This window comes from Hirundo rustica, chromosome 6 (assembly GCF_015227805.2).
Source record: "Hirundo rustica isolate bHirRus1 chromosome 6, bHirRus1.pri.v3, whole genome shotgun sequence".
Classification (NCBI taxonomy): domain Eukaryota; kingdom Metazoa; phylum Chordata; class Aves; order Passeriformes; family Hirundinidae; genus Hirundo; species Hirundo rustica.
This window is the reverse complement of record NC_053455.1, coordinates 30,713,543-30,729,220: the sequence shown is the minus strand read 5'-3', so window position 1 is coordinate 30,729,220 and position 15,678 is coordinate 30,713,543. Positions and strand designations below refer to the sequence as shown.

Sequence of the window (15,678 nt, the reverse complement as noted above, 5' to 3'; positions counted from 1 at the left end):
TTTTCTGCCTGGGATGCATTTTATTTCCCACTGCTCCTTGTTTTATATCTGCTTTTTCCCTCTTAACAGAGTGACAAGCATGATTTGCTGTCTGCCTACCTTTTTTCTGCTAGCAACATGTGCTGGGCATTGGTGTTGGTACAGCTCTTAAAAATTCTATCCCACCTGCCTGTGCTCTGTTTTTACCTTCTGGTTCCCTTCTAAGGAGCAGAGTGAGGGCCCTTCACTGACAGGTCAACCACTGCTCTCCTGTGTGGGGACTGCTTAAAAACACAAGCTACAGTGGGTCCCTCTGCACCATGAGGAAGTGGTGAACACCAGTAATTCTGCAGAAATAGCTGGTGATTCTGGATCAGTTTAATGTTCTGTGAGTAGCATAAAGTGAGTTGTTCCTGAGCAGGTTAGCAGAGGAAATGAGAGTTGTTCCAGATCTGCCTTGTGTGTCTCCTAATTGTTGTCCTGCTGGCTCCTGACTTCAGACCCCAAACCTTTCTGTTGAGCAATTCTGCCCTCAGCAGGGCTCTCTTCCATGCAGCTCCTCATTTTTGTGAGTCATGTAAAAATTTCCAATTGCCTCCCTTTCACATTCAAAAGAAATCAACCAATTGGATCAAATATTACATTGTGGGGTAAGGGGAGGGAAGCCAGCTAAATGGATTACATTAGGGCTCTTTTCCTTAGGAAATCACACTAAAATAGAATAACCTTATTTCCTTGATTCCCTATCCCCCTCTCCCATTGCTTTATCACCTATCCTTGCACTTCTCCCCTTTCTCTGTCTCTCTAGATATCCTCTGTGAAAATCCTTTGCTCTTTGGCTTTTTGTTTGAGATTGTATTTCTGATCTCAAGGAGACAGACTGGTTTTGTTTCCCTTCTCCCTTCCCTTCTCCACTGAAGCCAGACAAGGGGACAGGACCTGCTTGATGCAGAAGAGGACACAGGATGCTCTGTGTCCCAATATCAAACTCCAGGATAGCTGCCCTTGCAGCTCAAGCCAGTTTCTGTGCCTGTATAAACTTCAAGCTCTGTGTTTGGCAGCATTGGTTGGTATGATTGTTGTTCAGAGAAGTTTTGAATGCCCCATCCCTGGAAGTGCTCAAGGCCGGGTTGGATGGGATCCTCCGCAACCTGATCTAGTGAGTGGCATCCCTGCCCCTCGCAGGAGGGTTGGAACTGGATGATCTTTAAGGTTTCTTTTAACCCTAGCCACATTCTATGATTCTGTGATTGCTATCACTGAAAATACCCCTGTCTTTGGAGAGATGGGGAGACAGAGGATCTGATCCTGGTTTGTCTGCCTGAGGAAATGCTGTGCCACATGAACTTACGCAGTTTTGAGGTTTGTTTGATTAGCTGCTCTTGTATGCAAAAATGTACTAATGAGCCAGAACTGTAGGGGGTGAGAGAGAATGGGGGTTTTTTTTTGGTTGTTTTTTTTTTCCTGCTCTCATTTCTTAGCAGAACTGAATGTCAAGAAAAATTCCTGGTTTAATTTGAAACTGATTACATCATTTGTACTCAATTCTGTCAAGGGGACTCCTTACTTTATTCCTCTTGTATAGGTTTGCCCATTCTTTAGACTCAGTGCTGCAGGCAGCGCACTTCTTGGCCTGTGTGAAGAGACCCTGCAGAGGCCCAGGTGGGAAAGACATAAGTTCATATCCTTGCACACCTACACATACTCTCTTCACAACCTGTCATGACTGTGGCCAAAAGTAAAAAAAGAAAGAAGGAAGGAAAATGTTGCTTGTACATAGCAAATGGCAAACAGCTAATTCCTGCAGATGGTGAGATGCTGAGAGCCCAGGGAGATGACTTCCAGCAAATAGTTTTTCAGCCTTTTCATTACCTCAACAAAAAGCTCCTTTAAGTGAGGGGTCTACTCTGGCTGCAATAGCAGCTTACCCATTACAATGCTGACATTTTCTGGACCATATGCCAAATGAGTGCTGAGGGGTGTGCATGTGTGTAGTGTACACTGTATGGAGACAGGCTAGGGACTGTTGGTTAGCTATTGCTGAGGACAGAGCCTGTAATACTGCAAAGGAGGGACTTTTGTCAGATCAATTTGCAAGCTGCTTTCAGCTGTCAGGGGATTACAGTAAGTTTCCGGTGCTCTTTTTGTGGTACGTGTTCTTCTTTGCTTGTTCAAGAAAAGCAGAAAGTGTTGACATCGCTCTGTGTTGCTGTGGGACACTGTTTGCTGACATCTGCTGCCCTAATCAGCTGAATAATTGGTAGTGCATGGTGGTTGGGGGAAGGAGGTGAGGGATGTGGTGATGGCTTCTCTGTCACATCAAGGGAAGACAATTGGATGGGAAGTGATGGGTTTTGGACAACAGTTTTGATGGTAATGTGTTGAAGTTAAGCACAGGTGTTCTTGGTTCCTTGTTCCTTAGCTTGTTCCAGGCTAGAACAGTTGTCACAGCGTTCATGGGGTAGTAAATGAAGCTTACTTTAAGCAGCAAGGAAACAGCATAGATTGTCTTTTAAAGGTGAGGAGATGGAGTTTCATTGTAACAGGCTGGCACTGTTTAGGATAGGAGGCTCTGTCAGTCTGTGGTTATGATGGTGGGGAACTAGACAGCCTCAGCACTAAGTAATGGAAATGGTTACCAAGCTCATCTTCAGCCCTTTTTGTCCTGCTTAAGCCAGCAGTAACTGGGGATGACTACTACATGCTAACTCAGTTTGACGTATTTCCTACGTAGAGCGAGCATGCGAAGAATGAATTATTGTGGTAGGTGCTGGCAGACAATGCTTTCGGTGCCTGAAAAGGAGAGTGCAAGCAGCAGACCTTGCCTTGTGCTCTGGGATACTTTAATCTGTCAATTAGGGCCTCAGAACAGCCACATTTGCCTCAGAAGATGATCCAGGAGGTAATGAATTGTTTTGTAAACTTCTCTGCAAGTGTCACCATGGGAACTCCTGTCTGCCAGGCACTTCCAGCACATCCCTGCTGTTTTGCTAGTAGAGAACTGGGTGAGACCATAAAGCTAACCACACAGTCTTTCTGCCAGATATTGTTGATGACCCTGCATGTGCCTGGACAAAAGCTGCAGGACAAATTGCCACACAGAGAAACCCACTGAGGGATTCTTCTGCCTTTCCTTAGGGACTCTGCTGATGGTTGTTGCTGTCTTAAAAACAAAGGAGGTTCTGACTGATCCTTGCTGAATTGGTGTAGGAGTCTAAGCCTGTGTGTTCTTGCATTAAACCTCCTCTTTTCTTTCTGCAGGCTGCCCAGAAGGGAAGAAAGTTGAATTTATTACCAGCTTACTTGATGCTCTGACTACGGACATGGTACAGGCTATTAACTCAGCAGCACCTACTGGGGGTGGGAGGTGAGTCCACAAAGCACGGCTGAATGCCACCCAGGTGGCTGCAGAGCTCTGGGTGCCCCTGAGGTGGGCACAGGCGGGAAAGGTGTTGCTCTGACTGGTTTGGGTTCCTCTGGGTTGCTGGGAGAGGATCTGAGGCTGCTTTGTCCTGTCATCCTAGCGCTGCTTGCCTCCTCCCGCCCCTCCTCCCTGGCAGCTGCTCCACCATAAAGGTTAGTATAGCCCATTTGAAGTGTGAAATGAGAGCTCAGTGGGAGGAAGTAGCTTGTTCTTTTGTCCCTTGGTGCATGAAAAGACCTAATAAAATGCAAATGGATTGAAGGAGACCGTGTGGCCTAGTGGCTACCACAGAGAGTGAAGAATGTGAACCAAATTCTTGGCAGGACCAGCGCTGTGGCTTTGCTGTGAAGCTGCAGCCAGCCTGCCGATGAGGAGAGGAGCTGTTTTTCATGGCCCTCCCTTCTGACCAGCTGTGTGTCCACCCCTTTTGGAAGGAGCAACAGGTCAGGCCTGTTGCAAGAGGTGGGCCGAAGTCTGCGTTCCTGGGGAACTGGAGGAAAGCTGAGGCTCTGTCTCCCCCTCCTGCTTGATAACAGCAGATCCCGGCAGCGCTTCCTCGGGACAGGCCATTGAGAATGAACCGTGGTGGATTTCCAAAGTGCTACGCTGCCTCAGCTAGGCAAGGCTTCTGTGGTTCTGGATTTGCCTGACTATAAAAGGAGCCAGTGCTGGGGCAGCTTGCAGGGATGTCACAATGACTCATGTGCTCATGTTCATAGGGGTCTGGAGATGGAAGTGCCTGTGCACATGTGTTTCTTCTATGGGTATTCCTCCAATGTGTTGACAGTAATGTTGATCCCCTGCTTTCCTCTTCCATAATGGAGAAGGAATCAGTGCCATCTTTTAACTAGTCAAGACTATTCAAGGTCCTGGGTGGCATGGCTGTGTCGCTTGGCTTCAGTATGGACTACTTGTGAATTCCTATGGTTTTAACTTCACATTTAGACCTTACAAATCAGGGCAGTGACTTGTATGTGTGCCTGCCTGCTGAATATTCTGTAACCCGATGAATTAGTGCTGTGTGCCCGGCACGTCTGTATTCATATAAACAGGATGAAAAATGCCCCAAGGATGGGAAATACATAGTTCTCTCCCAGACTTAAGCATTCCAATGTCAGTTCTGTCTAATTTGCATGGTTCAAATGCAGCGGGTAGGAGTGGTGGGAAGCCCTGGAGAATATTTGATATTTATTTGGCATCTTTGGCACTGGGACTGAAACACAGCCAATGTAATCATCACTCTTAAAATAAAGCTTAATATAAACCAATGTTGTAGAGACCAGAGATGTATGCCCCCACTGCACTTCTATAAAGCAGCAGGCTTGCTTCCTAATGTTCCCCAAGCTTTGTGTATTTCTCAGCTTTCAATAGAGGTCTTTCTGGTGGAATTTTTCACTGCCCAGCTCTTCACACAGTCGCCACATTGATTTATTTTCCACTCCAATGTCAGCAGCCCAATTGCGAGGGGAAAATTAAATCTTTTAGCAGGCTGTCCTTGGTAAGGCAAAAAACTGCTACCACCCAAATACTCTGCCTCCCACAACCATGATTAAATTCAGATAAGTGCTCAGGTTTAATTTTCCATAAGCCTCAGCTAGCCTAAATGTGTACCCCAAGGACGTGCGTCAAGCTTTTCCAACCCAATAGGCCGTGATGGGACCATTTTTATTTTTTTAAAGTAATTTCAGGGAATTTTTGATATTTATATAAATTTTTTTATCAATACCTCTTTCATATGGGTTTGTGGAGTTAGGACGCTGTCTCTGTGCAGTGAGTTCTGCTTTCCAAGAGTCCCAAGGTGAGGAATATCTTGAATTCTCTCATCAGGAATTGGTTTCTGATGGTGTGAACAGGTGTATTCTTTGCTGGGTAAAAAATGGCTGGACTGAGACAGTGGTTGGTGGCTAGTCACAAGTGTTGTTTCCCAGGACTCAGTATTGGAGCCAGCCCTATTTAATATCATCTTCAACAACCTGGACAAGGGGATTGAGTGCCCACTTATCAAGTTTGCAAATGACACCATGTTGTGTGGGAGTGTTGACTTGGGGAAGGGCAAGAGGGATCTGGACAGGCTGGATCAATGGGCTGTGGCAAATCATATGAGCTGCAGTAAGGTGAAACGCCAGGTCCTGCACTTGGGTCACAACAGCCCCAGGCAGTGCTTTAAGCTGGGGGAAGAGTGGCTGGAAAGCTGCCCGGCAGGAAAGGACCTGGGGGTGCTGGTGACAGCAGCTGAACATGAGCCAGTGTGTGCCCAGGTGGCCAAGAAGGCCAGTGGCATCCTGGCCTGGATCAGCAAGAGCATGGCCAGCAGGACAGGGCAGTGATTGTCCCCCGGTACTCGGCACTGGTGAGGCCACACCGCAAATCCTGTGTCCTGTTCTGGGCCCATCAGTACAAGAAGGACATTGAGGGGCTGGAGCAGGTCCAGAGAAGGGCAACAGAGCTGGGGAAGGGTGTGGAGAGTAAGTTCTGTGAGGAGCAGCTGAGGGAGCTGGGGGTGTTTAGCTGGGAAAAAAAGGAGGCTCAGGGGGGACCTTATTTCTCCCTACCACCAGAAAGGAGGATCTAGTGAGGTGGAGGTTGGTTGCTTCTCCCAGGTACCAAGTCACAGGATGAAAAGAAATGGCCTCAGGTTGTGCCAAGGGAGATTTAGGCTAGATATGAGGAAAAACTTTCACAGAAATGGTTGTCAAGGATTGGAACAGACTGCCCAGGGAAATGGTAGAATCACCAGCCCTGGAAGAGTTAAAAAAAATGTGCAGATGTGGAATTTGAAGACGTGGTTTAGTGGTGAACATGGTGATGATGCTGGGTTGACAGGTGGGCTGGATGATCTTGGAGGTCTTTTCCAATTCTATTGGAGGTGTCTTCCAATTAACAATTTTATGATTCTGTGTATGTCTGAAACTGTTTAGCTGACCTAACTTGACTTTGGCACTGTCAGTGAAAGTTTTTTCCAAGATGAAGGGATATTTTACCTGTTGGGTTAGTTATATGCTTAATTAATTTTCAGCCTTTACAACTAACAAAATAACTGCATTTATGACAGCGCTTATCCTGTATCTCTCTGGCCCAGATTTACTGAGAAGTTCATGTTTCAAAGAAAAGCTAGAGATCTGGCTACCTGATATTTCTTGATATCAGTCATGTCAGTTTTAATGTCAGTTTTCTTATTTGTAATACAAGCACCACTATTGGGAGCTCTTCATCTTGATGCCGTCATGATGGCAAACCAGGTTCTGTACTCAAACACACACTGTAGCTTTCCTCTTTTTGCTCCTTTCAGCATTCAGCATTTCATACTCCTAGGCGTTTTTTAGATTTTGAGCAAATGCATCCCATTATCCAAGCTAAATTTTTAACATATCCCCAGCAAAGCTTACACCTGATGCAGGAGGCAGGCCAGGCAAACAGCCAGCTGTACCTCCATGTCAACTCTATATTGTCCCATATATTTTAACCAAACAGAGGAGCCCCATGTATGAAGTATTCCTGTTTCTCTATGGCAGCAGAGAGATGATACAGGCGTACAGTATGCATCTTTAATATCAATATTAAAATAAAGGACCAAAGGCAGAGAAGAGCCTTTCCAAAGTGTCAAGGACTAAAAAAGCTTAACAGTGAGAGTCTTAAGGAGTTCAGGCTTCCTTAAGGTGAAAGAAAAAAAAAAAAAAAAAAAAAAAAGGGTTAGAAGTTGATTTTGTTAAATCTGAGTTATCTCTACAGGGACAAAGGCTCTGCAGGCTCTTAAGTCTAGCAGGGTAGAACATGATTAACTGAATATAAACAAACTTGTGATCAAAATTTCTTTAAAGCCAGGGCAATTCTAAGCCAGAGTGAAATCATGAGGGACGTTATTGATTGCCTCTCTCTAGGACTTTCATCTTAGAGCTTAGATGTGTTTCAAAAAGACTTGCTTTAGTCAAACCTGACTTATGGTCCCAAGAATAATTTGATTCACATTGTGTGGGTACGATATATAGGAAATCAGATTAGATTACCCTGCTGCCTTCAGTCTGAATCTGGATACGTGAATGAAAACTGTATTTGCTAAGTGTCTTTGCAATTAATATCCATTTTAGCTTTTTTTTAATTTATTTTTGGGGGGTGTGGGGAACAGAGAGTAGGGAGTGGGGTGATTAGGGAGAAGCATGGGGAGAAATTAGAGATTGGCATTTGAAATACTACATAGAGCTGTGCTAAGTTGCCCCCCAAAACAATCTAGCAGCAGCAAAGTGAGGCAGCTTGGATTCTTGCAGGCCATGTAAGCAAAAACTGATTAGATTTTTTATTTTTTTAACTGGGCATGCTTAAAACAACCTTGTAATCCCTTATAAGTCTTGTCTTGTTTAAGGAAGTTCAAAGCTATTGACTTTAATTGAGTTACTCTTGCTTTACAATAATGTAAATAGGATGAGAATTTCCCTTCATCACGGCCCTGGTTTATATTACAGCATAATAGCCAAACAGACTTCATTTGGAGTTTTGAAACAGAAAGTCTCTGGTAAAATTCATTCTTAATTTTAAGTTTATGTAATAACTCCAAGGCACATCTACTCTATGTTTTCAAAGTAATTAAGGGAGCACTTGTAGGGAATTGTTTTGTTAGCCATTACTTGGTATCCTTACTGGAAAAAAAAATCATTGCTGAAATTGTTCATAAGTGATTACTATATAATAGGAACAGAACTTAAAAATTTAGACTTAGCTTTACTACATTTTAATGTTTTGTCTAATTCTGATATAGTCATATTACACAGGGCCTAAACTAAACTAGATCAAAGGGAATCTCAGCTTGGGTTTCCCATATCTGAGAAATTCTCTTTGGTCCCTGCCAATTCAGAAATGAGTTTTAGTTGCCCAAATGTGTGCATTATGGCTTGCTACACTATCAGCAAAAATATCACTGCTCTGTTGAATTCTAGGTAAACGGGCAGTTTACAACAGCCTCCCTTACCACGTAACACAGCAGCTATCAATCCCTTAATTTAAAGTTGCCAATTATTCCCCATGTAATAACCCCAAAACATACTCCAGAAAATGGCCCTGAGGTTCCTTTTCATGTTCTAGTTGAGCAGTTTGAGGCAGGCAAGCGCAGCTCAGCACATATCCAGGGTGTTCCGAAGCCAATCCACGTTGTAATAAAGATTGACACTTTTAAACAGTTCAGGGAAGTTGATGCTCAACTCCTCTTGCATTTCAATTGAAGTTGGATACTAACTTCTCTTGTCCTCTTATGGAAGTTCTAGCCTAATTAAAGATACAGGAGAGTTCATGTAAGAGAAGGGTCTTTGAACAGTCAATGAGGAGTGAAGGGAGGTGATCTTTTTAACCTCCTGAAGTATTTATCTTACTATCTTTAGAAAAATTGTTTTCAGGGTAATGTTTCATATACAACTTAGCCTGGCGAGAGAAAGAAACTGGCCTGTAATAGGAGAGATAAGTTTTAACTGTAGAGGAATTGTGCGTTTCCCATAACGAATTTGGACTATGTAGTACCCTTTTGTTTAGTCTGAACACAGCTTAGTTTTTTGTTGGCTTCTTGATTCCTTGGCTACAGGGAAGGAGGAATAATAAAACAAATACAAGATCCTTTTGCAATTCCGTTATAGTAATCCTCTCTGATTCAAACCATGTTCCTCTGTTACAGACTTTAATTTTAGGCAACTGCAAAGAATAACAAAATGGGAGTAGGAAGTGGAAGCAGAGCAAGAACAATTTTGAATTTTACCTCAGTTTGCTAAACTCATTGCTTTCCACTGCTTAGTGCTGGCACTTGGGTGGACATTATCAGTGCTGTCATGGACATTGACTGGAGGGGTCAGTCACTCTCCAGCCCTTCTTCATTCAGCAGCAGCACCAAGCAAGGTATCCTTGCAAAATATTTACAAGTCATAGAAACTTACAGCTTTAACTCCTTTAGACCTCCTGACCACAAACACACCTTGTGTGTGTGTTGGGAATGAAAGCTGGAATAATTTATTTTTTCACTCTGTAGCATTTGATACCAGCTTCCCGTCCATCAGTGTTCTTTCATCCTGGAATAGGTCCCTCTGGTTTATAGACTCTGCAGTCCAGCTAGATGATGGGCTGATCTTACTGCCCTTCCATCCTTCTGCCTCAGCTGCTAATGTTGCTACATAAAGTTCGTAGTACAAAAGGATAGATTTTCTAAGCCTGCAAACAGGTACCTGATGGATACTTCAGAGATTGCAACCTTGCTTTCTGTCCGAGCAGTAATTTGTATTAGGATTTTATGTCACTGCAACAGTGCTGTGGATCCATGCAGCCTGTGCAGGGGGGCTGAAAGTGTTCAGGGGGCAAAGAACCAGCTTTGGTAGGAAAGGACTTCAATTTATTTAGTAAAATTTAGTGGCACATGCTATAGTTTGACGGCACAGTTCTATGGAGCATAATGTGATTGCACACTGTACATGGTTCTGTATGGGAGTCATGTCTCACATTTGCTGCTCTTGTATACTTTATCCTATATTTCTCCCCTTCTTCCCTGCTCCACCACACTGAACTAACTGCTCCTTTCTCTCAAGGAGCCTCGAGGGCTGAAGAAGCATTACAGATTGCATGCACAGTGTGTATTCAAGCTGCTTTTTGATATTTTGGCAGTCGTTCGCTGATCCAGCATTCAGTGCAGCTTACAAAAGTGTACGCCCATGGTTTTGCACAGCCTCTTTGTGTTCTTCAGTGACACCAGATGATGTGAAGGTATTCTGTGGAAATGTGCCTCATCTGGACAATAGCGTTGTTAAAAGTTGCAGTACCTTAACACACATATCTCCAAGCATAAGCTGCCTAAGAAGTAAATGTTCTGCTATGAGGCAGCTCTTAGAACATTTTACAGACAGAGGAGCAAAAGCCTAGTTGGAGAAGACTCTATACTTCATGCCAACAAACTTTTAAGAAAGCTAAGAGCTGGTTTGCTGTCTTAGGCTGTTAATGACAGACCATGCATGCTTTTCTTCATTGTCGGAATATTGGTGGGCTTATGCTGCCTAATTGAGCTAAACTCGCTGGCTTGTGTACTAAAGCAGTCCAGCAACAGCAGGTTACATTTGGAAAATCAGCTTACAAAGACCTGCTTTCTTCCCTAGTGTTCATTCTTTGGGACTGAATGTTTTGCCACAGAGTGCTAAAGAGGAACAGTTAGGCAGGAAAGTGTAATGCAGTCAACATGAGAAGGCTATCTTCATTTTGATAGTATCTTTTCTTACTGTGTCTTACAAAGCTGCTACAGCACTGAAGCCAGGTACTGGAATTCAGTGGGTTTTAGTGTGATCAAAAAAAACAAAAAAAGAGAATGTACAGGACAGCTTGGTTCTGTCTTGGTTTTTCTGATTCCTTTATGGTCTGAATGAGAGATGACCCTCTCTTGAAATAGTATGGGGAGGAAATGGAGGGACAATCCCCTGGCACAGTGCCAAGTCTGTGCTTGCAGGGCAGTTAGCGCCCCAGATTTGTCTGAGCTGACCTGGCAGGCACAGCTGGTGCCATGGCACATCTGCGAAGCTAGGTGGCCTAGCAGTGCTGTGTAGCTGCATTAATTCATGTTTCATGGGCAGCCGTCAAAGTCAGGGTAGTTATATATGGTATTGTTACTTCATCCTTCTGTAGTGAATCATGGAATTTCACAAGCCAGGGAGATATGGCTGCCCTGAGATGATGGGGATGCTTCCTGTGCCGGGGTTCTGGATGATAACCAGAGATGGCAGGCAACCAACCATCTCAGGAACTGCAATCGTGCTAAGCCAGCCAAAAGAAAGTGGTAAAAACTCAGAAATGGCTGTATCTTCCTTTTTCCTAAAGTCAAAGCCATTAAACTAATTCCTTTTAGCTCTATTAGCATGCTGCAGTTTTCAACATGAGCTCTCAGCATGTTTGTAATGGCAAAGATTGATTTATTGTCACCTCATGAGTCAGTGTATTTGTATTCGCCAGTGAATGTCCCTCATTTTCTTTGTGGAAGTGCTGAAGAGAGCCATGTTGCCTTTCTTGATAACTCATAAGAGCTCCTCTTTGTTGTGCCCCTGGAAAAGAGGCACTTTAAAATCCTGCTTCTGAGTGCCTCTTCAGTGGGTAGTGAGAAGCTCTTGTCTGTTGTCTTTCTGCTGTTGGTTCTAAGATGCTCTGCTATTTTCTCCATTTCTGCCTCTCTAGTTGTGGGCCTTCAGTAAAGGAGGTCAAGCCAAGGTGTGAACAAGGGGAATCTCACATGCAAAAGCTCAGGTTTTATTATTCTATTTCAGCAAAGGCAGAGTATTGCCCCTGACAATACAGAAGTCCTCTGAGGCTGTTGGAAACATGCTAGTCTTCAAATGACATCCAGCTTCTTTCCAAAAGGGAGAGAGGCCAATAGCTATGTTAATAAATGTCATAAAAACAAGACACAGGACGTGTTTCTGTTCTGTCCAGTCATCCTGGTCATTGCATACAGTTTAGAAAATCAGGACACGCCCTTAACTTCCTGGGGGGAGTTTTGCAGTTTTTGCTTGTCTAGAGGTGATTCCTGGTGCTTACCTGGTATTTTGGCTCCCCAAAGTAAGCCAGACTTATTGCTAATCCCTTCTTCCTCCTGCACAGTGTTTATCGTATTGTACATTGACCAGATGCTGTGACTGAATGCCAGCCTGCCTCTCAGTTAAGAATTAAATGAAGGCAATAGTTTCAAGTAAAACCCTGAGAAAAATGTTATGCAGTTTATCTGCCTCTTTGTACTCTGTGTGTTTACTTGTTGCAAGGATTCAAATATCTCTGGATAGGGGCTACCTTTCTAATTTCTATCCTCATTTGTAAAAGCCATTGGAAAAGGTTAATGAGGATCTCAGTTCTCCACCTAAACTGCATGCTGCAGATTCCCCCTCACTAATGATTTAATTGACCATCGGGGTAGTGTGTGTGAGGGGGTATTTTCAGTCTCCGTAGCTGCATTTTAAGGGCAAAACTGGTCACACCAGAAAGTCAAAAGAATTTTCTCTATCCTAGTTCCCAACAAAAAAAATTCAGGGACCATATAAGTATAGATCCTACTATTTTCTTGAAACAAGGTCAATGGCAGCCTTTGAGAGCATTTTATAGGGTACTTGGGTTTGTATTTCTCCATCAGCTAGAATGCCCCAAACTCACATCAGAATCTGGCTGCCTGCAGCAGGCAACTGTTCCCCTCTCCTTCCTGGGGAAGGAATTTGTGCAGCAGCTGGATATGTCTCCTGGAATAAGTCAGAGCAATCAGTGCCAGTGCAGCATGTCTGACTACCTATCCACTAATTTCCATGCACTAAAATGCTTTATTCTTGGAAGGAAAAAAAGGTTCAGGTCTCAGCCTCCTTCCAGCATCTTTTCAGCTTTCTCTGTTGGCATGCTCATCATATGGAGAAAAGACAGACTAGCTTAGAAAGAGTTTCTTCCCTGGTTCTCAGTATCCCTGAGGGATAACCCCCTTTCCCACTACTGCTGCAGAGCACCAGACACTGTGGAAATGGTATGACAATGGTATGCCTGTTCAGTGATGGCATGATGCTGAAAGGCAGCATTCTATATTTGTGTGTCTATAGCTGTTGCTGTTCCTTTTTTTCTTCTCTTCCTCTCTGATTTTGTTGTTGTCTACAGAAAGAAAATGTGAGTCAAATAGCATCAAACTTGTAATATCACAATGATTAAGAAATGAAACAAACTGAAGTTGCCAGCTCTGTAGTACTGCTTTTAATGGATTTGTGATGTTTATCTGCTATGGAACTCTTATGTGTCAATCAGCTATGTGGAAAGCATGAAAAATGCTGAAAATACAGCAGAGGAGTTCAGATTATATAAACACATGCAGAGAGAATATTGTATCTTGCCAAGGACATTTTCAAATAATGAATGTGTCTTCCATTAAATTAATTTATTCCCTTTCTGAAGTTTAGATGTTACTGTCAGAGAAACTACCGTGGCAGCTGACACTGATGGCTCTCTTGCTGGTAGTTTGAAGGGGAGCCTGAGGGTCAAAAGGACCAGGGAGATTGTCTCTTGCCCTCTAATGAGGATCGTTCTGGGATTAGGTAGAGGTTCAGCAACTGATGTGAGGAGAACCAGAGCTACTGAGGGTATGAGACTCCAAGATTCTCTTGACAATTCACTTGTTAATGCTAAAGGACATTTTTAGAAAAAATTCACCTATCTCAAAGGAGCCCAGCTAAAAGGAGGAAATTGAAAGACCTGTGTTTTTTGCTTACTTTGAACACGGCATAGCACTTGCCTGATTCGATGAGCAGCTCTTGCTCCTCAGCATGTGCTTGACAGTGTTGGTGAGAGCACTCCCTTTTTGGGGGCCTGTGCTTCCTCTGTTCCAGGTTCTCTGAGCCAGACCCCAGCCACACACTGGAGGAGAGAGTGGTACACTGGTATTTCAGCCAGCTGGACAACAACAGCAGCAATGACATCAACAAGCGGGAGCTAAAGCCTTTCAAACGTTATGTGAAGAAGAAAGCCAAGCCCAAGAAATGTGCCCGGCGTTTCACTGACTACTGTGACCTCAACAAGGACAAGTCAATCTCGCTTCAGGAGCTGAAAGGGTGTTTGGGAGTCAGCAAAGAAGGAGGTGAGTGCCTTTTCTTCCTCATTGCATGACAGTAAAAACTGACAAACAAACATGACAAATAAAAACAGAGTTACAGTAAATTCAGAAATCTGTTTTCTCCCAGCTGTTTCAAGAGTGCCACACTTTGTGTGAGCAAATGAGCAGGACTGGTGCACTGCCATACAAATGTAGTTTGTTACTTGTGCCATGGCTCCATCTTCTATGCCTTATCATAGACCTCTGTGCTAAGCACTATACAGAAACAGGACAACAGATGAGAGTTCTTGGTCAGAGCTCTGCTTGTACCGTTGAAGTCCTTGGAAACTCTAGTTAAGACCAGGTCCCTTCTGAATACCCTGCTAACAAGATTCTCTTGTCTCAGCCATGCAGGTTGGATGATGTATGAGCCAGCATAGACCCAGTCCTTCTCTGGAGACCCTGTTTACTAACAGAAATAATATTTATTTTCATTGCTAAATTCAGCATGCAGGAGAGGAGATGATACAAAGAGAACAACTCAGAAAGAAAGCACAGGGCTGCACTGTTGCCCTTTTTCTTAAATTGTACTTAAATTGTACTTTGAGATTGGGGGAGAAATAAAGCATGTGAATAACCTATTTTCCTTTCTGGTTAGTGTCTGAGCAGTCAATCCACCCTCCTGACTTTTCTTCCTTTTTTCATCTTCTCCTCATCATCTATTGGAACCCAAACCAAACGGATATTTTTGGAAATTTTAGGAATTGAAACTGTTCAAATTCAATAATTATCAGTCATTCTTGACTGTGGGCAGACTTGCTTGGCAAGAGAGGGCAAACAGGGAGATTCTAGGGGACTAATCTCCTGTGCAGGTGTTTTGGCTGTGCCGACAGCTGTTGTTATAAGTGTCACGGTCGTTGGGAAGGGTGGCTTTTTTCCCTCCCATCTTAATCTTTCCTTAGTCCTTTTCTCAGGTTTAGCACGAGTGGGAAGGGAGTCAGTACATTTGGGTGTTGGGAAGTTGCATTTTCTAGGTGTTTTGCAATCATCTTAATTTCCATAAATAAGCATATAGCATGACTTGTCAGCTGTGAGAAGCATTCAGCTTCCTAGCCCTGTGGAGGTGTTTTTTTAGTCCTCAGTACCTTACTGAGGAATGACAAACCAAAACAGCAATCCTTAATTTTATTACCTTCCCAATAAGACGAATGTGCCAAATGAATTTTATTGCTATTTGGCCTGGAATAAGACTCCCTGGAATCTGCTGCCCTGGCCAAGTGACTGTTCAAAAATTAGTTTATGGAAGGGGAAAAAATCGAAGGGAGAGAAGAAAGAAAATGTGAAACTTTGAGCCCATGTGAAGGGGAAAGAAAGCAGGAAGATGTTGTGAGTGCCTGATTGTCCAACTGTTTGCTGAGAACACAGCCTTGACCTTTCATGGTTTCTTCTGTTTTATGAGGACAGGACTGTGGTCTAAAAAGGGGCTCTGATCTTGTTCTGTCATACAGCTCCACCTACCTACTACATACCTGATAAGCCTTGAAGATGAAAGATAAAGGGTTAAGTTAAAGGATGTTAAGGACAAAAAAGCAGTGAGGGGGCAGAGTGCAGGTACTAACATGGAAGAAAGAACTGACGCAGAGTGCTCCAGAGGTGCAGTTAGCGAGTTTGTAATGGATCTTCTTTAAGAAGTCGTGAAGTTGTGAGGTGGTAGATTACATGTTTT

General features: G+C 43.5%; 1 protein-coding gene across 6 annotated transcripts in view; it reads left to right on the top strand.

Moving 5' to 3' along the window:
- SMOC1 (SPARC related modular calcium binding 1) overlaps positions 1 to 15,678 on the top strand; it is a 155,995-nt gene that overhangs the window by 130,097 nt on the left and 10,220 nt on the right. For all 6 annotated transcript variants that reach the window (XM_040067492.2, XM_040067493.2, XM_040067489.2 and 3 more), the window contains exons 10-11: positions 3,241 to 3,346; positions 13,750 to 13,997. In XM_040067492.2, coding sequence (XP_039923426.1) covers positions 3,241 to 3,346; positions 13,750 to 13,997 — 354 coding nt within the window. The remainder of the gene's footprint in view (positions 1 to 3,240; positions 3,347 to 13,749; positions 13,998 to 15,678) is intronic.